The 22,145-nt window shown below is 45.2% G+C and overlaps 1 protein-coding gene across 2 annotated transcripts in view; it reads left to right on the top strand.

Annotated features, from left to right (window-relative positions):
- The first annotated feature begins 475 nt into the window (after nucleotides 1-475).
- The window catches only part of farsb (phenylalanyl-tRNA synthetase subunit beta), a 39,633-nt gene continuing 17,963 nt past the window's right edge, over nucleotides 476-22,145 (top strand). For both annotated transcript variants that reach the window (XM_083637388.1, XM_083637389.1), the window contains exons 1-17: nucleotides 476-558; nucleotides 869-1,028; nucleotides 1,494-1,549; nucleotides 1,785-1,939; nucleotides 6,013-6,085; nucleotides 6,239-6,354; nucleotides 6,907-7,057; nucleotides 7,410-7,518; nucleotides 7,606-7,676; nucleotides 8,463-8,524; nucleotides 9,385-9,436; nucleotides 9,550-9,611; nucleotides 11,226-11,433; nucleotides 12,231-12,311; nucleotides 12,397-12,489; nucleotides 13,370-13,487; nucleotides 14,494-14,646. In XM_083637388.1, coding sequence (XP_083493514.1) covers nucleotides 971-1,028; nucleotides 1,494-1,549; nucleotides 1,785-1,939; nucleotides 6,013-6,085; nucleotides 6,239-6,354; nucleotides 6,907-7,057; nucleotides 7,410-7,518; nucleotides 7,606-7,676; nucleotides 8,463-8,524; nucleotides 9,385-9,436; nucleotides 9,550-9,611; nucleotides 11,226-11,433; nucleotides 12,231-12,311; nucleotides 12,397-12,489; nucleotides 13,370-13,487; nucleotides 14,494-14,646 — 1,618 coding nt within the window. In that variant the 5' untranslated portion in view covers nucleotides 476-558; nucleotides 869-970. The remainder of the gene's footprint in view (nucleotides 559-868; nucleotides 1,029-1,493; nucleotides 1,550-1,784; nucleotides 1,940-6,012; nucleotides 6,086-6,238; nucleotides 6,355-6,906; nucleotides 7,058-7,409; nucleotides 7,519-7,605; nucleotides 7,677-8,462; nucleotides 8,525-9,384; nucleotides 9,437-9,549; nucleotides 9,612-11,225; nucleotides 11,434-12,230; nucleotides 12,312-12,396; nucleotides 12,490-13,369; nucleotides 13,488-14,493; nucleotides 14,647-22,145) is intronic.

Consider the following 22,145-nt stretch of genomic DNA (forward strand, 5'->3'; position numbering starts at 1 on the left):
TCACCTACCTTCCTTAGCATAGTAATAATAATAATAAGCATAATAATTGTAATCTACACAATGTACACAATCTACAAAAACATGCAATAATATAAACGGTGTTGTGTTCACGTTCATAGCTCATATAATATAATGTATCGTTAATTTCGAGCTCAATTCTTACCCAGAGAAAAGGTACAGCACTGAAAATGTAACAAGCAATAGTTTTTTAAACATCTTTATTTTAAAAGATGAAAAACCCCAGGTGCTTTAGTCCCAAGCTTCAATGCTCCTGGCCAATCCCGGTGCCACAGGGCGTGGTTATTGCTTATCCTATGTGGGGTTAGAAATCACGCAGCAGTAGTACACCGCAAGCTTGTCTCTGGCAATAAGGCTAGCAGTGTGGCTAGTTACTAGCACGCTAGATGCTAACGCGCTGGCTGAGTCCAGGTGAGCTGGCTGATTATTCTCCTGGACTGACGGCTGTATGGGGGTGGGCAGGGGCTGGACAATAACAGCAGCAGGCTGACAAGATGGAGAAGAGGAAGAGTTTGGGATGTGCGATCGGTCTTTATTAATGTAGGTTTGGTTTGCTCATATGTGTAAGATGTGTAAGATGTATCTGAAACAAGGGATTCAAGCTGTTTTTGATAGTTTGTAAAGTTTAAAAGTAGCCTACAAAAATAAAATGCCATTTGTGTGTGAAGAGATTTGAAAGTAGTATTTAGGTTGTATTATTCTCGTATTATGTGTAAGATTGTTTGAAATAAATATCGAATACATGTAGGATGTCGTTTGTTTTACCGTTTTTAATTTCGGATGTCTACGGATGTTATGGTTTGACATCCTTTTTCTTTGTGGGTGTCATTTCACTTTAATCCACACACAGGCTTGGTTTTCCGTCAGGCACCGCTCTAGACAGCTACAGCCGGCTCGTAGGGGCCTTTCCTTTTCCACAGGCTGACTGTTGCTGAGGACATTAGCAGCCAACATGCCGACTGTCGGTGTCAAAAGGGATCTTCTCTTCCAGGCTTTGGGCAGAACATACAGTGAGTCATTCTGACTACATGTTCAATTCATGGACGTCCTTTCTGTTTCAGTAGCGAGCGTCCTTTTGACGTTGCAAAAATAAACTGAGAACTCTCTGAGCTCGTTAGCATCATGTTAGCAACATGCTCATGAATGGAGCGGTATTCGTTATCGAGTTAGCTTGGCCAGTGGCCACTGCTGTCTTGAACCTTGAATAAACACAGTCATATATTTAATGGCAGTAACCTTACTGACTAAATATTGGATATTCGTTTAGCCCTAATGAATTTTGCGCTGTTTTGGTTAGAATTGTTCATTACATAATGTAACGTTACAACTTTTGTTGACATGACATCTTGGATTTCAAAGTGATTGCATCATTTCCTGGCTCCTGTCATTTAAACTTGGATAGAAACTGTAGTGGGTACTTGTAGGTAGGTACAATAATGACTTGTTTTAATTAAGACTTTCTCCCTTTTTTCTAGCCGATGAGCAGTTTGACGAGCTGTGTTTTGAGTTCGGCCTGGAGCTGGATGAGATTGTAAGTAAAGTTACTCCACAAGAGATGTAGCTGCTAGCTGTAATATATTAATCATATTGAGTGTCATTTTTTCATAATTGCAAGTAATAAAATGGTTGACAATTATGTCACAGTGCACCCATAAATCCCAGAACTGTGCAGATCAGTCACTTTAGAAGATAATGTGGAAAAATCACTACTGTACTATGACGGTCAGCCTAAAAGCAGTGGCCCCTCTGCTCTGACCCCTATATAGACCTCAGAGAAGGAGATAATCAGCCGTGAGCAAGGTGACTCCAAGGCCTCCGGAGCGTCTGACGTCATCCTCTACAAGATCGATGTGCCGGCTAACCGCTATGACCTGCTGTGTCTGGAGGGGCTCGTCCGCGGCCTGCAGGTCTTCAAGAACAAGTGAGTAGCACGCTGTGTGTTGTGTTGCCATCGCAGACTATGTGATGAACACTAGCCTCAACGCCAGACTCATCAGTCATTCTTCCTTCAGAGTCTCGGATGCGCGGTCCCCACTGCAACGCCGACTAAGTGGCTGCACGCGATTAGACTCGGCCCTCAGTCTTAATCCGTTTCACTCCTGTAAGACTGAGAATATTACTATTTAAATCTTTGCATAACGTTAGGTGGCGCTGTTGGAAGCCTTGCATCGGAGAACCAATCATGAGTGTTGTGGGCGGGCCTGCTTTCTGGGGGCAGGGACGCTAGAACCGGTGTCTTGCAAAACATCGCGTTTGCGGAGAAACATATTAATCACTTAGAAACAAACATAACCTGTTAATAGGACGTGTTTCATCCAGCCCCGGCGGCTAGAGGTCTTTTCCCCAGCGATAAGCCTGACTCCCGAGGCTAACGTTACAGAGCCTGCTGATGACTCACAGTAGCAAGTGGACCACTTCCGGGTAGGAAACATTATTGTAAAATAAACAACAGCTATAAATTTTGTTTGGAGCATATCAGCTTCATGCTCTGTGTTAGGACTATGATAAATGGCATTGCCGCTACCAAATAAAATTCTAATAATAAATGTAGGCGTGTCTGCTGCCGGCCGTTCTCGCCGGGCTCGGACAGACAGTTTCTGACAGTGAAATTCCCAGACGTTTGGTGGCGCAGCTCACCAAACGTCTGGGAGCCGAGACTAGCACGCGATATACACGCTATCAATCACAATAAAACTGTACCCACCTCTGAGACAATATTGGTGTGGGTGCCCTGGCACCCCCAAATAGTGCGTACTTTCCAATACAGAGCACTTTTTCACATGGCGGAGCCGATGCTCAAAATTGTAAACTGCACTACACCCTCCCAACCACTGAGCACCGAACCGATACATCCAGCGCTGTGGAGCACCTAAAAACTTCAGCGCTGGCATGTGAAAAAGGGCTCTGTATTGGAAAGTACGCACTATTTAGGAGTGCCAGGGCACCCACACCATGGGTACAGTTTGATTGTGATTGATAGTGTTTATATCGCGTGCAGCCACTTAGTCGGCATTGCAGTGGCTGTAGGGACCGCGCATCCGAGACTCTGAAGGCAGAATGACTGATGAGTCTCACGTTGAGGCTATGATGAACACTAAACCCCTGGACACATTCAGGACGAATCATTTCAGGTTAAAATAATTCATGATTAACAGTGTTAGTTAAAGCATTTTTGGGGTGTGTTTTGTTCCTGGCTGTGTCAAAAGAAGGTGTATAGACAGAAGTGTATTCTCCATATTGGGTTTGGTGCATGTATAATTGCTCTAGTGTTGCTGTACAGAATGCATTCATCTGCCTGCCTGAATATGATTTACTCTACTGCACCTTTTTAAGTGAAATCTAATGCCTTGCCCTGGCTTAAAGCCCCATTCTGCAGCTTTTATAAGTTTTGCTATTGGAGAAACAGCGCTCTCTGGGTGCAATAGTATCGGTATCGATATCGCCGTTCAAAGTCAACAAAACAAAGAGCGAGAAAGCTCTATGTACATGTTGTGACATCGGGTACTCACCACGTGATGAAATAATAATCCATAGTTACGTGAAACGTCATTTTCGTAGCAAATCTGCACCGAGTTACTTCCTTGATTTCCTGAAGACAGCGCTTCCTCTGTACAGCGCATGCACAGTATGCCGCACATGCTGCCTCCGGGACGGCGGCACAAAAATGCTTAGTCCCAGGAGAGGCCTTTGGAGGGCGGTGTCAGTGTGACCAATAGAGGCAACATTCTCCCTGTTACAACTTACACGTCACTGTACCATCTTCAATGACTCAAAAGCTGTTCTATTAAAGGATGGGTTTTCCGTGGGGAATATGAATATATATTAAATCTCACGCCCCTAAGGTTTTCGAATCCGTTGAAATTTTTGAAATTGGAGGTTTACTCACAGAGATATCAACCGAAATCCACTCTGTGTGTGGGGGGGGGTGGTGGGGGGGAGGTGCGGGTGCGGGGACTCGAAATACTACATTTCCCACAATGCACTGGGCTCGCGTGGCCTTCGTTTTTATGCCCACCCCTCAGGCATTTGGCTGATATCAAACTCCAGTAGGTGGCGGTAATGCACATATATGTTTGCCAACCGCCATAAAACTCAAAGAAGAAGAAGGCTTCGACAATAAAATATACAAAGAACAAGAAATAAATCGAAAATAAAATTGCCTCCAAATTGCACCAAATGTAAACGGTAGTATATATGTCGGGAGATGTCTTCATAATTTTTTTTTCATGCATTTTAAGGCATTTTCGTAGGAGTTACGCGCATCTGATGTTGTAACTATTTTCTGTAAAAATGTGTAAAAACGGGTACATTGCTCAGCGTTGATTTCGTTACTTCAACCCACCTACTACTAGATGTAAAATTTGACGAGCTTTCCAATGCCGCCAGTCCCGTGTCGATTAGTGCTTCCGTTCCCGAGATAATGGTCTCTTTGCAAGGAACTATGGGAAGCTAATATTAGCTACAGCAGGCTAGGCGGTTGAAAAGATGGCTGCGTTTTTGTTTTGGTCAAGGCCTCTGAAGGGGCGTGGAGGACCTCTAGAGGCGGGACCATGGCCAACAACAGTTGTAGTTCATAGGTGCACGACTTCCGCAAGGCGGACTTAGGCCAGATGACGCGAAACGCGTCGGCTGGCCCAAAAAATATGTGAGAGATGCTTGATATCTCTGGCAGTGAATATCCAATTTCAAAAATTTCAACGGATTCGAAAACCTTAGGGGCGTGAGATTTAATATATATTCATATTCCCCACGGAAAACCCATCCTTTAAGGTGAAAAAGTGACTGATTGGGGATTTACCGAACATGCCAGGGACATAAAAAGTCAATGCAGGAAAGCTGAACGTCAATGGAAAAAAGACAAACTCTGTCTCTTACCAACACTTCAGACAGAGACTGCATATCAGAATACAGTTAAGGATGCTAGGAATTATTTATTTTCTTAACTAATCGCCACTGCATGTCGCAATCCCCTTCTCAGTGAGCAGCCCTCCCAACAGGCAGGCCAATAGAGGCGTCCTCAAGTGTGACGAGTGTCTTCAATAGTTCACTAATAAAACAGGCAGGATTAGGCTGCAGAGCAGATCACCCCGGAGCTCAGACATCTTGGTGTCTTCCCTGCTCCTCCCCCGGAGCTCAGACATCTTGGTGTCTTCCCTGCTCCTCCTCCCACACAAATCCAATCTTGCAGTCAACGCTTGACAAATCATTTCTCGTATGAAACTCCTCCTCCTGCTCCCTAGACACCATGCCCACCAAGTGTCTGAAAGAGGTACTTCAGAGTTCAGACTATTGGTCTTACTGTTCTTTCTTTTGTGAACTCCTCTCTGCCAATTAGATCGTTCCCTGCTAGCATAAAGCGTGCGATAGTTCAACTTACCCTGAAGAAGCCACATCAGTATAATCTTATTTTAAACCATTTTAGACCAATTCTAAGATGCCATCGGAAATCTTAGAAAATCTTATTTCTGCACAAAATGGTTGGGTTGGATTCCGGTTTTGCCGGTCTGGTGTATGAGCTTAAACCATGTTGACTGAACTGAATGATTTCCTGCCTGTCTGACATTAAGTGCTGGATGGCTTCCTTCCTTCAGCTTAACGAAGCTAAATAGGAAATCCTCTCCCAAACTCCCTTAGCTTTATTCAGTCCCAACTTGGCAGCCTGTCCCCCTACGTCAAGCATGTGTCCCATCATCTTGGTGATCTTCAGTTCCGACCTCTCCTTCAACAACCATGTGACACGAGTTTATGCAATCTTGTTTCATCCAGCCAAGGAACATAGCCAAAATAATGAATTTTCTTTCTTTTGCAGACTTGGAAAAGGTTATCCATTGCATGTATCTTGTCTCGAATGGACTGCTGCCCCTCCTTGGCTTGTACTCACTGCTCAGTCAATACAACTTTCTAGTTTCTATTATTCTGTATTGTAAAGCACTTTGTAACCTTGTTTTGAATTTTTTTTTTTATTATTGTTGTTATTATTATTTGTGTTCTCAGGATGGAGGCCCCTCGATACAGGCGTGTCAGCGCATCCAGCGGAGAACCTCAGAGGCTGATCATCACTAAGGAGGTGGGTGGAAACATGGACTTGGGGATCAGCTGGAAGATCTTACTGGAGATCAAATTGTTTCCCGTAAACTGAAGCTAACCACAGGTGTCACCGTCTTGTCCACTGGTCAGACTTTGGCTATATTCTATGAATAACTATGTATCCTGTGTGCAGACGGCGGCGGTACGACCCCACGCTGTGGCGGCGGTGTTGAGGAACATCACCTTCACCCAGGAGCGCTATGACAGCTTCATCGAGCTGCAGGAGAAGCTCCACCAGAACGTCTGCAGGTCAGATCAGCTGCTACCTTAACCTCACTCACTTAGTTTGTTGACTGTATGTATGATTGTGGCTCCAATGCTGGTTGATGTCACCTTCATGAAGGGGATGGCAACTGCAGGAGAAGTGGTTGGTATGACCAGAGACAATTCAATATAGAGACACTGCACTGCAATAGTAAGAAAGTGTACTCTTCCGGTCTCCTAAATTGGCGTCGTTATCATCAGCTTGTGATTGGCTGTCTGTCACTGGTATGAAACTCCATTGGCTGAGTGACCAGTCTCCTAAGAGGACTTGGCAGTGGCCAAACAGATACAGGAAGTGACTGGATGTTGAACTGTCTCTATATTGAAAAGTCTCTGGTATGACTTGTGTTGGCCTAGCCAGTTTCAGGTAGATGTGGAAGAAAAAACGTATGCATATTTGTGTGTGTGTGTTTTCAGGTAGATGTGGAAGAAAAAACGTATGCATATTTGTGTGTGTGTGTGTGTGTGTGTGTTATGCGTGTCATTGATGAGTCAGTCATTTTTATATTATTCCACCATTAACCAATGTATCTGCAGGAAGAGGTCCCTGGTGGCCATCGGGACCCATGACCTGGACACCATCTCAGGCCCTTTCACGTACACGGCCAAGCCTCCTGGAGACATCTGCTTCAGACCCCTCAACCAGACCAAAGAGTACACAGCCACCCAGCTCATGAGCCTCTACAAGGTGAGCAGCTCACTGGCTGGACAGTAGTCAGATGAACAGTGATGTGCTGCTATCGCCTTGACAAATGCATGCACATCCAAGCTGAAAAGGGGCAGGTGCTGAGCCGAAAGTAAGCAGACCATGAAAATGTTTAATTATTTATTGTACCGAGGTGACGTTTTGAGCAGCCCCACACTGCTCTTCATCAGACCATTATAGACCTGTTATAGACCTCAGACCTGTTATAGACCTCTGAGCTGTTATAGACCTCAGAGCTGTTATAGACCTCAGATCTGTTATAGACCTGTTACAGACCTCAGACCTGTTATAGCTTGTCCTTACTAAGCCTGTGCTGTGCTCCTGATCCCGACAGACTGACAGCCACTTGAGGCACTACCTTCACATCATTGAAGACAAGCCAGCGTACCCTGTCATCTACGACAGCAACGGGGTTGTCCTGTCCATGCCTCCCATCATCAACGGTGAGTGCCGTGCTCTCCCTCTTCATCTCTGACCAAACCGATTCTGATCTGTAAGTTTTTAACAAATCACTGATCTCCGTCTTCCAGGGGACCATTCAAAAATCTCCCTAAAGACAACAAACGTTTTCATCGAGTGCACGGCCACAGACGTAACCAAGGTACGACTTAAGAGGAGAAATGAAGAGAATTGCGTGAATAACATGATGCCTCCAGTAGAGCTGCAACGATTAATCGATTAGTCGATTGACAGAAAAATAATCGACAACTATTTTGATAATCGATTAATCGTTTTGAGTAATTCTTTTAAGAAAAAAGTCAAAATTCTCTGATTCCAGCTTCTTAAATGTGAATATGTTCTGGTTTCTTTACTCCTCTATGACAGTGGTTCCCAACCTTTTTTGTGTTATGTACCCCTTGAGCTGTTTTACCATGCCAATAGTACCCCTCACTCATGTGTGTCCATAATTCTCCTAAAGTTGTTATATTAAACTTATATTAAACTTTTAGATGACCTCTCTAACACATCTCATTATTAAAATAATTTTAATGACTCATCTTTAATACAATTCTGACAGTTTTCAATTGGAAAAAGTAATCAGTTTTTATCATTTTGGAAATACATTGTAATCCCCAATCTTTCCAAGTACCCCCTGCAAGCTGCTGAAGTACCCCTAGGGGTACACGTACCCCTGGTTGGGAATCACTGCTCTATGACAGTAAACTAAATATGTTTGGGGTGTGGACAAAACAAGACATTAGAGGATATCATCTTGGGCTTTGGGAAACTGATCGACATTTTTTCAGACCAAATAACTAATAAATTAATCAAGAAAATAATCGACAGATGAATCGATAATGAAAATAATCGTTAGTTGCAGCCCTAGCCTCCAGTCACTGTTACTGGTGAAAACTGACTTCAATCTGACCCTGCTCCCTCCCACCAGGCCAAGATCGTACTGGACATGATGGTCACCATGTTCAGCCAGTACTGTTCCCAGCCTTTCACGTGAGTCCCATATCTGGCTTCTCATCACTGTGTTGATGTATTGAATTAGAAAGGCTAAATGGAAACAGCCTGTCGGTTTTTGCATGATGAATCATAATGGGAATGCATTTGTTCAATCAATAAATAACAGTTCAGTCTCATTCCACAACAGCTCAGATGTGTTTTTGGACTTGATGAATGTTCTGTATGGACATTAGTTTGCGCAGTAGAATCCTGCCAAGTGTCATTGCTTTGTATTTGTCTTCAGACAGCATGAAATATGGCCGACATGAGCCCACTCTGAAGAACAAGAACAAACTTGGCCAAAGCTTGAAAGCCTCTCTCATTGTTCTGCTCGATGTGTTTTCTGTAGCAGATCTGTTTGATGTTCAGGAGGTCCATTTGTTTTCTTCAATGCACCACCTGGTGGTCCACTTTGTATTTTCTGCTAAACGTAATGGTTAGATGGAAGCAGAGCTATTGTAAAGATAACATTTTCTATATCCAGTTTAGAGCTGAAACCATTAGTCGATCATCAGAGGATTAATCGCCAACTTTGTTTTTAATAATCAATTAATCTTTTAGACTAATTTTTAACAAAAATATACTGTCTGAGATTCTCTCGTTCCAGCTTGTTAAATGTGAATATTTTCTCTGGTTTCTTTAGTCTCCTATGACGGTGATGATGTTTGGGTTGTGGACTGTTGGGTCAGGACAAAAGAACACATTTGAGGATGTCACGTCTGGGGCTTTGGGGAAAAAGTGATGGAAATGTTTTCATCATTTTGTGAGAGTTTATAGACAAACGACTAATTATAATCGATAATGAAAATAATGGTTAGTTGCAGCTCTAATTCCGTCTCATTTCCCGTCTCCTTCAGGGTGGAGGAGGCTGAGGTGGTGTACCCAGACGGCAGGACATGCGTGTACCCGGTACTGCATATATTCCCATGACAAGCAGCTTGTAGCCGGTCCTATGTGGTTTACTGTGACATGTCTTCCTCCTAGCTTTGTCTCATTGATGTCACTTCCTGTTTGGACTGTAGGAGCTGGCTTACAGGAAGGAGAAGGTCTCCGCTGATTTCATCAACCGCAAAGTGGGCATCAGGTGAGCCGACTCGCTAACAACTGAAATGTTGTACAAAACATCTCTTTTACTATGACTGCTCTGTGGCCATCAGTCCACTTAATGATCTTTTATTAAGCCAGGGAACATTTTCAGCAACACCCTACTTCAAACTCCTACATTTTCACACCTAATCACAACCATTAAAGGTGCGTTCACACCGACCTATTAAAGTTTTTCGCTGGCATCGAGTTTACATACAAAGTCAATGCAAACGAGCGATTTAGCGTATATTCGCCCGGGAGAAAAACTCGAGCGAATATACGCTGGCATCAGTCGCTCGCTGTTCAACGCTGATTGGCTGCCGTGTGAGAGCGAGTCAAGGATCACACTGGCTTGGAACAAACCGCTGGTTTATTGTGTGGCAACAAACCGCATTGACAGACTGACAGCTGACATGAAGTGAAGTCTGTACTACCGGTATGGAGCTCGCATTAGGAGCACGCTGATAGGCTTAGCTTGTAAACATCTACGGTGGCTCGTAGTGGACAAACATCATGACATTGCGTAACGTTATAGCCCCCACATGTCCGTCAATTCGGGTGCCTGTTGATGAGCGATTTAAACGGAGCGACAGAGCGATTCCAAAGGGTTGAATCAAGCGACAGAGCGAAAAATAAATATCTCGGTGTGAACACAGCTTAACTTGGCACTCAAACTATACACGTGTGTGTGTGTGTGTGTGTATTTTATTAGCTGTATTTTTTAAGAGTTTAATTAGATGACTAGTTTGGTACAATATAAGCTACTCGCCATACATAGGGACACTCTGGAGTTACTTCCGGTCTGATGTCTGATGACGGTAGCGTGGGCCGTGGGGGGTAGCGCTCATGATGACGGTAGCGTGGGCCGTGGGGGGTAGCGCTCATGATGATGGTAGCGTGGGCCGTGGGGGGTAGCGCTCATGATGATGGTAGCGTGGGCCGTGGGGGGTAGCGCTCATGATGACGGTAGCGTGGGCCGTGGGGGGTAGCGCTCATGATGACGGTAGCGTGGGCCGTGGGGGGTAGCGCTCATGATGACGGTAGCGTGGGCCGTGGGGGGTAGCGCTCATGATGACGGTAGCGTGGGCCGTGGGGGGTAGCGCTCATGATGACGGTAGCGTGGGCCGTGGGGGGTAGCGCTCATGATGACGGTAGCGTGGGCCGTGGGGGGTAGCGCTCATGATGACGGTAGCGTGGGCCGTGGGGGGTAGCGCTCATGATGGCGGTAGCGTGGGCCGTGGGGGGTAGCGCTCATTGTTTTCAATGGGGAGTTTCCCCGTGCTGCCCCCCTTGCTTGCGTGATGCGTGAGTGTCCCTAGTACGTATGTGGGCGATAGCCTTCTGGGATTTACTAGCCAAATGCAAAATCTACCCACCATTGGCCGTTGGATAGTGTTAATTTTGGACCCCTTATTTATTTTTCACATGTGAAGCTTTCCAAACATGAATAACTGCTGGCTAATAATGTCACCATCCATCTCTTTACACCTATAAAAGTAAAATAGTGAACAGAGTAAACTGCTCCAAACATGCTTGGTGTGAACGCGCCCTAAGAAACGTTTTTAATCCAACCGGTTGCTGATCGGCCGTCTCCTCCCTCCTACCTGCCTAGTGAGTCGACGGAGCACATCGCCCAGCTTCTGACCAGGATGTGCCTGCTCTCCCAGCCCACGGGCACCGGAGACCAGATCGAGGTGGAGATTCCTCCCACGCGCTCGGACATCATCCACGCTTGTGACATCATGGAGGACGCCGCCATGGCCTACGGTTTCAACAACATCCCCCGCACCACGCCACACACCTACACCGTAGCCAATCAGGTACCTGGATTTCCCTCTGCGTGTGATTGATTTTGCGCGTTCCCAAATACCAACGTGAAGCGAGAAACATGCTTCAATGTAGCCTCGAGTTTAGGACGACACAGCGGCAGCTAGACGTACTCGCATGTCAGTTCGACGAGGGGGTCCAGGGGGAGTCCCCAGCAAAATGACTCAATTGTGTGTTTTCACCATAGACATAAATGATATGGACGTAGCTATCCCATTAAATGTCTTCTCCCTGGTGGAGTTCAAACATTGGCCGTCACCATCTTGATTTGTCATCAGCAGAGTGGGAGGGAATGGGTTGAGTCCTTCCGCACCTCACGTGAGATGGGAGTTTCCCAGAGCCGCAGCTCCGCCTGCTATTGGTCCATGATCAGCAAGCTGCGTGATCACTGGACAGGCGATCTGTCAATGACCCCCTTTTCTATCATCTATTTTATGGTAAATGGTAAATGGCCTGCATTTATATAGCGCTTTTATCCAAAGCGCTTTACAATCAGAATCAGTAGGTACATTCACCGATGGTGGCAGGCTACCACGCAGGGTGCTGGCACACCATCAGGAGCAATTCCGGGTTCAGTATCTTGCTCATCTACAGTAGAATTGTGCTGTTCACTTCAGCTGTGTCGAGTCACGTTTTTGGGGAGCTGCACGCCGCCTACGCCGGCAGGCTCACCAGCTGCAGCGTAGCCCTCAGCATGTAGGCGAGGGCTTTGATGCTGACCACGAATTCCACTTAACTCATCTAAAAATGGCGTGTGTTGTTCTTATGTATTTGCTTTATATGTTCATAGTTCCCACTGAATAAGCTGACGGAGCTGTTGAGGCAAGACCTGGCTGCTGCTGGATTCACAGAGGCCCTCAACTTTGCCCTGGTGAGAAAAGATACACACACACACACACACTCACACTCTTTTCCTCTACTATGATGTGCTGATTGTCCCCTCTCTCTTCCCTTAGTGTTCTCAGGAGGACATCGCAGACAGACTGGGAAAGAAGCTCTGTGAGACCAGGGCTGTCCACATCTCCAACCCCAAGACTGCAGAGTTCCAGGTAACGTAGAGTATAGTATAGTATAGAGCTAGAGTATAGTATAGTAGAGTATAGAGCTAGAGTATAGTATAGTATAGTATAGAGCTAGAGTATAGTATAGTAGAGTATAGAGCTAGAGTATAGTATAGTAGAGTATAGAGCTAGAGTAGAGTATAGTATAGTATAGAGCTAGAGTATAGTATAGTAGAGTATAGAGCTAGAGTATAGTATAGTAGAGTATAGAGCTAGAGTAGAGTATAGTATAGTATAGAGCTAGAGTATAGTATAGTAGAGTATAGAGCTAGAGTAGAGTATAGTATAGTATAGAGCTAGAGTATAGTATAGTAGAGTATAGAGCTAGAGTATAGTATAGTAGAGTATAGAGCTAGAGTAGAGTATAGTATAGTATAGAGCTAGAGTATAGTATAGTAGAGTATAGAGCTAGAGTATAGTATAGTAGAGTATAGAGCTAGAGTAGAGTATAGTATAGTATAGAGCTAGAGTATAGTATAGTATAGTATAGAGCTAGAGTATAGTATAGTAGAGTATAGAGCTTGCGGAGTTGACGTCACGTCACGCATTGTTGTCGGCAGTGGGGTTGTCGGCCATGACGGGGGGCTGTGGGGAAATCCTGTACTGTGTCAGGTCCCCCCACCTTAACTTTCTGTTGGGTTCTGTTTGTGATTTGGAGGGGGAATGCCGTGGTAAGTCAGTGTTGCTGCTGCTTCTTCATGCGGTCCTTCTGGGAGAAGGCTTTTTTCCAACATTCTGGTTGAGGAGCTGACGAGTACTCAATTTTATATAGATAGATGCAGGTAGGTCTGTTTCCATACGAGGGCGCTCTCTGCCTCCTCTGACTGACTGTCAGGTTTTCAACATCACTGCTGTTTTCCTCCACCAGGTGGCGCGCACCACCCTGCTGCCTGGCCTGCTGAAAACCATTGCAGCCAACAGGAAGATGCCCCTTCCCCTGAAACTGTTTGAGATATCTGACGTGGTGCTGAAGGATGAGACCAAAGGTGTGTGTTATAGAGAGGCAAAGTGACCGCCTACTTCCTGCTTCAGCACTGTACCAGAGATTTTCATCATCCGCCATTTATTTTCCCATAAACATTTCATAAAGTGCTTATAAAAATAGTTTTACTTAGTCGAGCCAAACGGTTCAGCTATATTTAGAATCGGGAGAGACCATAGAACATTTCACTTGGACAAAAAAAAAAACATCATCAAAAGAATGTTTTCTTTAAATCCGCAATTATTTTATGTTTTGGTCCGATTGAAATGTTATGTGGTCTCTCCTGTTTCTAAATATAGATGAACCGTTTGGTTTGAACAAGTAAAACTATTTTTTATAAACATTTTACGAAATGTCTATGGGAAATTAAATGGCGGATGAAAATCTCTGGTACAGTGCTGAAGCAGGAAGTAGGCGGTCACTTTGCCTCTCTATTAAGTGACAGTCTGTTTGACTTGCTTATCACATACACACAGTGCGCAACTCACCCTTTAGTTTAAATGGAGGTTTGATGAAGGTTTTTGAAGCCTAAATCTATTACCAATAATTGCTAAGATATTAAAACTGTACATTGAAATCCAGGGTAATACTATTGATGATAATAATAATGACGTATTCATTCACATTTGTGTGGAATCGATGCAAAGGTCACATTAGAATCAGTTCAGATTAATTGCTTCCAATAAACCCGTGTAGTATCGATCAATTCTACAGTAAATGTAATCAATGAAACTGAAAGACATCCATCATATCAAAGGGTGGCGCACACTGACTGGCTGCTATCGACCCAACTGAATATCAGCATGCCAATACATCTCTATAAATGCTTTCAACTTGACAACATAAACATTCTAAATTGCCCCTAGCTAACTTCCTGTTGCAGTGTGATGCTAATACAATAGCTGACAGCAAATAAGCTAGGTTTCAAACTGTTCCCTAGCAACACAATTTAGTGAAAACCGCGTCTATAACCTTATTCCTAATTTGTCAACCCTCCACCTCGGGTGCAGATGTTGGGGCGAGGAACAGCCGGCGTCTCTGTGCCGTCTACTACAACAAGAGCCCGGGCTTTGAGGTGATCCACGGCCTGCTAGACCGAGCCATGCAGCTGCTGGAGGTGAAGCCGGCCCGGGGAGAGGGCTACCACATCCAGGCTGCAGACGGTGAGACGCCTGGGGGGGGGGGGATGGGATCCAGCACCCCGGGGATATGGGCAGTGTTGGGCAGTAGCTTGCTACAAGTAGCGGAGCTATATAGCTTAACTACATTCCTCAGTAGCGTGGCCGTGGTGGTAGCGTCGCTCCTTTTGTAAATCAATTAGCGTTTTCACTAGCGAAGCTATTCATAGACCAAGTAGCGCCGTAGCGTCCCACAAACGCTACAAGTTACTTCCCCAGAGAAAACCCATGAGCCAGGCAGGCAGTGGAGATTTCTTCTGTGGTCTGGAATAGAACAGGAGGAGACCATGCATAATTAGAGGTGGGACGATACAGCCATCTGCATCCATTCAATGATCCAATTGCATCGATGCACAGTGAAAACATCGATATTAATAAAAAAGTAAACGTATATATTATTTTATTTTGAAATCCACACCTGCTGTGCGAAGTAAGATCATATTTTTTGTCTATTTGTAATAATGTTTTTGAAACACTATTTGTAAATAATACATTCATTACTTCATTTAGTGTTGAAATGATTTTCATTTGATGCTGAAGTTGCGAAGTATAAGGACAGTGCATCTTTGATACTGGGAGGTAATGTGTTAGAGTGGTGGAAAAGTTGTCAAACTGAGCTTCCTCTACTGGCAAACCTGGCCAAAACATACCTGTGCATTCCTGGTGTGTATTTAGCACTGCAGGTTACAAAAGAATACTGTTTTTCATTTATGTCTGGAAGAGCTCATCGTCATTGATATCACTTGAGCAATTGCGATGTCATCAGTGATGTCACTCGAGCAATGTTGATGTCATCAGTGATGTCACTTGAACAGCTGTGATGTCATCAGTGATGTCACTCAATCAATTGTGATGTCGTCGTCATTCTATGATGTCATAATGTCAACACACACTTGGTCCCTTCATAAAGCCTTCTGTTTGAGACGCATTGTACACACAGAGCTGAAGGAATGTCTGCTCTAGCAGGGTATGAGGACTGGCAGCTCCACAATGCTGCCAGCTTAGGAGACCTGGACACACTGAGGAGCCTGTTGCAGGAAGAGCGCTTCAGAAGGTGCATCAATGAGCAGTATTGGTGGAGTGGGAGGAGCCCTCTGCAGCACGCAGCCTTGCGGGGTCACGCTGCCTGTGTGGCCTACCTGATCACGCAGGGAGCACAGGTAAACCTAGCTCACATCGACCGCATGCCTCTCTACATGGCCGTGATCAACGGTCACCTGGACTGTGTCCGGATCCTCCTGGAAGGCGGGGCCGACCCCAACAGAACCCGTGACGAGGCTTCTCACCTGCTGGAGGTGGTGCTGAGGCACCGGCGAGACGCGGCCTTCGTCCAGCTGCTCTTGGACCACGGCGCCGATCCGGCCCTGGTGACCTTGGAGCAGGAGCTGGAGGAGGAGGCGGATCCCGAGGCGCTCAGGGTCTTTCTGGAGGCCAAGAGATGTCCTCTGAACCACGTGTGTCGTATCCGGATCCGCCAAGCGCTGGGAACACATCGTCTGAACCAAGTCCACTCCCTCCCACTAACACAAGTGATGAAGGACTTTGTGCTCTACCAAAAGTGACTTGAAGGACTGTCACTTTATGGCATTTGTGGCTTTATTTACTGAAGACTGCATCACAGTCAGCAGGTCCAGTACAGCTGATGCTGTTGATGATGTAAGGCTGGACATGTTTGCTCAGAAGCAGAGGCCATATGAAGCCATCCCTCCTACTCAAACTGCTCTATCTACTCCAGCAGGTAAAGCCTGCTGCCTACCAGGCTGGATGCTTATGAAGCCATCCCTCCTACTCAAGCTGCTCTATCTACTCCAGCATGTAAAGCCTGCTGCCTACTCAAGCTGCTCTATCTACTCCAGCAGGTAAAGCCTGCTGCCTACCAGGCTGGATGCTTATGGGCTCAACCAGAAGCACAAAGTCCTTCTGACTGGGGTTGGATTAAGCAAAGGTGATTGATGTGTGGCAGATCTTGTGGGCTGATCTCCCCTCTATTGCAGAGAGTTACCAACAACTGACCAAGTGTGGATGCAGATTTGAATGCCGTGGAATGTGCAAATGCTACAGCTTTGGTCCTGATGATGCACAGCACTGTGTAGATACAGATGTGAAGATTAGGCTCCATTTCAACCCAGAGCATAGGTTAGTTGATGCACATTTTCTATAACATAAGTGTTGTTCCTTGAATGGTCAGATTAAGGTTATAGATTTTCTTCAATGTATGTCTTTTTTTTTTAGATTTTTTTGGGGGCATTTCGCCTTTATTTATTTTTAGATAGGACAGTAGGCAGACAGGAAAGGTGGAGAGAGAGAGAGAGAGAGAGAGAGAGAGAGAGAGAGAGAGAGGGGGGGTGACATGCGGCAAAGGTCAAAAAATTCTGCTCACACACACACACACATGGACACTTATATCAGTATACTACTAGGCATCTCGCGCGCTGCGCGCACTCGATTTCTAGGCTCGCCCGCTGCACGGCTTCGCACGCCCTGCAGCTCGCCCGCTGTGCGGGCTCACTTGCTCTTATGACATCATTGCTGACCACTGCGTGTCGTGGCCTCGCCTGCCCTATGACATCACTGATGACATCATCACGGATGACATCACTGATGACAATTAGGGCAATCACCTAATTAAAAAATCCGGCTCCGTCTGGTTCCTCCCCATACTCCCATCACTTATATAGCCTCAGACTGATGACATCATCACTGATGACATCATCACTGATGATATCACTGATGACATCACTGAACTATAGCCTCAGCCTTAGGGCAATTAGGCAATTAATCTGCCCTATAATAAAAAAATCCAACTCCGTCAGGTCACCCGCACTGGTGCTCTTTACACCACCTGAAAGTTTCAGCCCGATCACACGTAACACGGCATAGCTGTTGCCGGCACAAAACATTTAAACAGACAGAGAACAGCAGACAGAGAACATTGCCCACATTGCCAAATTTATATACAGTATATAGATAGATAGAAAGATAGGGAGATAGATTGATTAGTAGATTTTGTAATAATAATATAGATTGCATGGTTAAATCAGCAAAATTTTAATTGATCTGAAAAACAATGCAGGTATCCTCAGTGGAAGGGGTCCCTGTGAAATTGGGTTTGATACACAGTGGTACTTGGTCTTAACACCTTGATTGCCAGCGACGAGTGTAGTCGTCAAACACAATCCAGCTGTTCACTGCCAGCGACAAGTTGACTCGTCAAAAAAATCGATTTTTTTTTTTTGACGGTGGGATGTGCATCGAACCCTTTTACATCTCTTATATAGGTATTGGACGTGTACAACGTGTACAACCCATTCCACCGACCCACTAAGTGGTGACAGTGCTTTCCTGACTAGAGGAAGGCAAGCAAAAAGCAGTGTGACTGAAGCCATTCTCATGAAGGTGGATTGGCGAAGGCGCTTTCATTTCGCGCTGATTGCTGGCGGTGCGGGATTGCAGATTTGCATAGTGGATTGCGGGTGGGACACACTTTGAAACACGCAGCATAAATATGACCAGAATCGCAAAAGCTTCATCAAAGCCCTCAACCAAAACTCCAAGAAGCGAGCGAGTCTAACCAGACTTCCTCAAAGAGCGGCCGCACAGACAGGCTCACACCCGCACAGCAGCAGCAAAGCAAACTGGTGACAAGCGGGGACTGCCCCCTAGTCCGACACCAAATTGGAAACAAATCCCATTCTAAAAGGCTTTTAGAATGGGATTTTCAACCCATTCTTTTTTGTTTCTTTTTCGCTATAATTTAGAGTAATTTAATTTCTATTCAGAAATTTATTTGAGAGGTCGAGAGTATGAGAAAGTGCATTTGCAAAGGTAGGAAAGTGCTTGTGACATGGCGCTGCAGCCAAAAAGAACGCCCACAGGAGGGAGGAGTTGAGCAGAGGGAAGTTTACTGCTGTTATGGAGGAAATTACTGTTCAAAACTATTGTTTAGGTCTTACTGATGCCAAAAATGAATGGTTAAAGTGACAGTTCTATCGAATTTCACAAAAAGCCGTTTATCTCTGAATATTTTTTCTGACGCTAAAACCATGCTGTATTCAACTGCTAATGCTTACATAACTACTAACTCTACAAACTAACTCTTTTAGACAGAGAAAGTACACATTCTATTAGTACTTTTGAGATATTGTATGTTCACAAACTCCAAGCAGAAAATAATCCTCGGCTCTTGTAAAATGAGCCACAATCCTCAAAAAACGGCTTGGCAGAAGCTACCTACAGCAAGAAAAAAACGGCTGGCAGTCAATGTGTTAAAAGTTACTCCTACTACACTACTCCACTACTCCATATTAGTTTTCTGTTACACCAAAGTTGTTGATTGCCTCTTTTTACCTGAAAACAAGCAGGATAATTGGGTTCCCTCCTCTGTGAAAGACGGGGGAAACCAAGCGGTGTGGAAAGCCAGTGTTCTTGCCATCATTTCCTTGCATAAAATAGTGAATGCTTCCACCCAGAGAGTCAACGTTTCTGCCATTTGTCATCTAGTTGAATGAGAGAAGGAGTTGCTGTGTGAGCCAGAGCTCATTCCAGACCACTTTGCTCTCTCTACTCTAATGATGCAATATGTCTGAGTAAGAGCGCACATTTTCAAAAAGGTTTTCTCTCAAGTCATCATGAATGAGATGGTGAGGTCAGTGTGCTCACATCATCAGCACTCCAAACCTCCAAAGCTTTTGAAGACCTTTTCTGAACGGTTGAATGACGACTATATAGGAACATGACAAGCCAGCGGTGACATGTGACAGGCACAGTTGGCTAGGACTGTTACTGCACATTCACACCAGGGTGGGGGGAACAAAAGCTTCACTCGCGCGAGTTTGCTCACGAGAATTATTCACTGGAGTTGAAACTTTTAAACTTGAAAATCGTGTCATTCGCCCCACAAGAGTATGGATCACGGGTTGAAATCACATCTACCGTAAATTCCGGACTATAAGGCGCACCGGTCTATAAGCCGCACCTTCAAAGGTGACTATTTTTTTCTTATATAAGCCGCACCGGTCTATAAGCCGCGGGTGTTTTGATGTTTAATTACCATATGTAAGGCTTCGTGCACAGAGGGGATTGTCGGGAAAGAGATGGCTGTTTGGGGAAGCTCCCATTTATTAACATTTCAACAAAACAAAAGTCAGGTCACTAATCCCCAGACAAAATCACACATTGTGGTATTTTTTGTTTTTTTTACAGTGCACACAGTGTCCGCGGTGTGGTGAAAAGAGGGCAAGAGAGGAAATTAAAACAGAAGTGGATTTATAGTTAGAAAGAGTGCTAAAGAAGAGAGAATTCCGTTTTTTATTTTTTTATTTTAGTTACTCACAGTACTATTGACCAGTCCAACTCAAAAGATATTCGGCAGTTTCACTTTGAGCTCTTGTTCCGCCGCTGTCCATCAATGGTTATGACGAGTCTCGCTGGGTACAGTACGCCAAAGCGATATCCATTGACTTTAACCTTTTCGATGATGCTGTTGTATGTTGCGCGTTTCTGTTGCACCAACGCGGAGAGGTCCTGCCGGACGAAAAAGCGCGTACCCTCCCAGGTGAGGGGCTTCTTCCCCGCAGCCTGGAGGATGAGTTGACGGTCGGGCCAGCGGAGTAGGCAGATGAAGATGGCCCTCGGTGGCAGGCCGGGGTCTGGACGTGGCCGAGGCGCCCGGTGTGCCCTGTCCACCTCTGGTGGTTTCTCGCCTTCCTTCAGGTCCAGGATGTAACACAGGATTTTGCCACGAAAGCGTCCATGTCACCAATCTCAGCTCCTCTTTTACATTGATCAGGCGAATGTTATTTCTTTTACTCCTGCTGATTAAGTCATCAACCTGCGTGTGCAGGGGTTCGATTTGTTTTTGCATTTTATCCACTTTCGGACTCACTGTGTTGTTTTTGTCCTCCAGTGCGCTGATGCGCTTTTCCGCATTAGAAACTCTGTTCGCTTATTTTCTTTAGTGAGTGAGTGGATGGACTTCTGCACGTTTTCAAACTTGTTTTCAAGCTGCTCAAACCTCTGAGCGATGTCGGACTTAATCGATAGTGTTTCACGGAGTAAAAGTTTAGCCCAAGCCGTGTATCTCCAGCCTCCAGCAGGTGAGTCATTTCCTCATTCATGGCGGTGATTTGCTTCGTCTTTTTCTTTCTGCTTACCTGTGTTGTGTTATGTTATGTTATGTTGTTAAAAGAGGGCAAGAGAGGAAATTAAAACAGAAGTGGATTTATAGTTAGAAAGAGTGCTAAAAAAAGAGAGATTTTTTTTTTTTTTTGGAAAAAATCCATAGATAAGCCGCACCGTTATATAAGCCGCAGGGGGCAAAAAAGGCCAAAAAACGGGAAAAAAGCCGCGGCTTATAGTCCGGAATTTACGGTACTCACACGTTTGCATTGACATTGACTGCAAAAATCGCACTCTTACCAGAAGCGTCATGAGCTACAGAAGCGGCCGGCAGGAAGGGGAGGAGCTGGCGACGAGAGGCGTCCGACCCCGTGGCAGCAGCGTGCGGCGCGATGCCAGCGACCGAGTGAAGAGTTGAAGTTGAGCAGAGCTGAGCTTTAGGCAAATGAGCAGATGAGGCAGCAACCGATTCCAGATCTGGATTTGATTTCCTTCCCAGTGTAAACGGTTCCTAGCAAATTCCAGGCTGCATTAGTTGTGGCTTCTACCTTTTCAGTCATGTCACAACGATTTCTCAAAATGCCACTGAGTGACTGAAACACTAGCTGATTAAAGGAACAGCTCACCCTAAAATCCAAAATACCGTAAATTCCGGACTATAAGCCGCAGCTTTTTTCCCGTTTTTTGGCCTTTTTTGCCCCCTGCGGCTTATATAACGGTGCGTCTTATCTATGGATTTTTTCCAAAAAAAAAAAAAAATCTCTCTTTTTTTAGCACTCTTTCTAACTATAAATCCACTTCTGTTTTAATTTCCTCTCTTGCCCTCTTTTAACAACATAACATAACACAACACAGGTAAGCAGAAAGAAAAAGACGAAGCAATCACGCCATGAATGAGGAAATGACTCACCTGCTGGAGGCTGGAGATACACGCTTGGGCTAAACTTTTACTCCGTGAAACACTATCGATTAAGTCCGACATCGCTCAGAGGTTTTGAGCAGCTTGAAAACAAGTTTGAAAACGTGCAGAAGTCCATCCACTCACTCACTAAAGAAACTAAGGCAACCGTGAACAGAGTTTATAATAGTAAAAGAAATAACATTCGCCTGATCAATGTAAAAGAGGAGCTGAGATCGGTGACATGGACGCTTTCGTGGCAAAATCCTGTGTTACATCCTGGACCTGAAGGAAGGCGAGAAACCACCAGAGGTGGACAGGGCACACCGGGCGCCTCGGCCACGTCCAGACCCCGGCCTGCCACCGAGGGCCATCTTCATCTGCCTACTCCGCTGGCCCGACCGTCAACTCATCCTCCAGGCTGCGGGGAAGAAGCCCCTCACCTGGGAGGGTACGCGCTTTTTCGTCC

Source organism: Poromitra crassiceps, assembly GCF_964638095.1.
Source record: "Poromitra crassiceps genome assembly, chromosome: 5".
NCBI lineage: Eukaryota > Metazoa > Chordata > Actinopteri > Beryciformes > Melamphaidae > Poromitra > Poromitra crassiceps.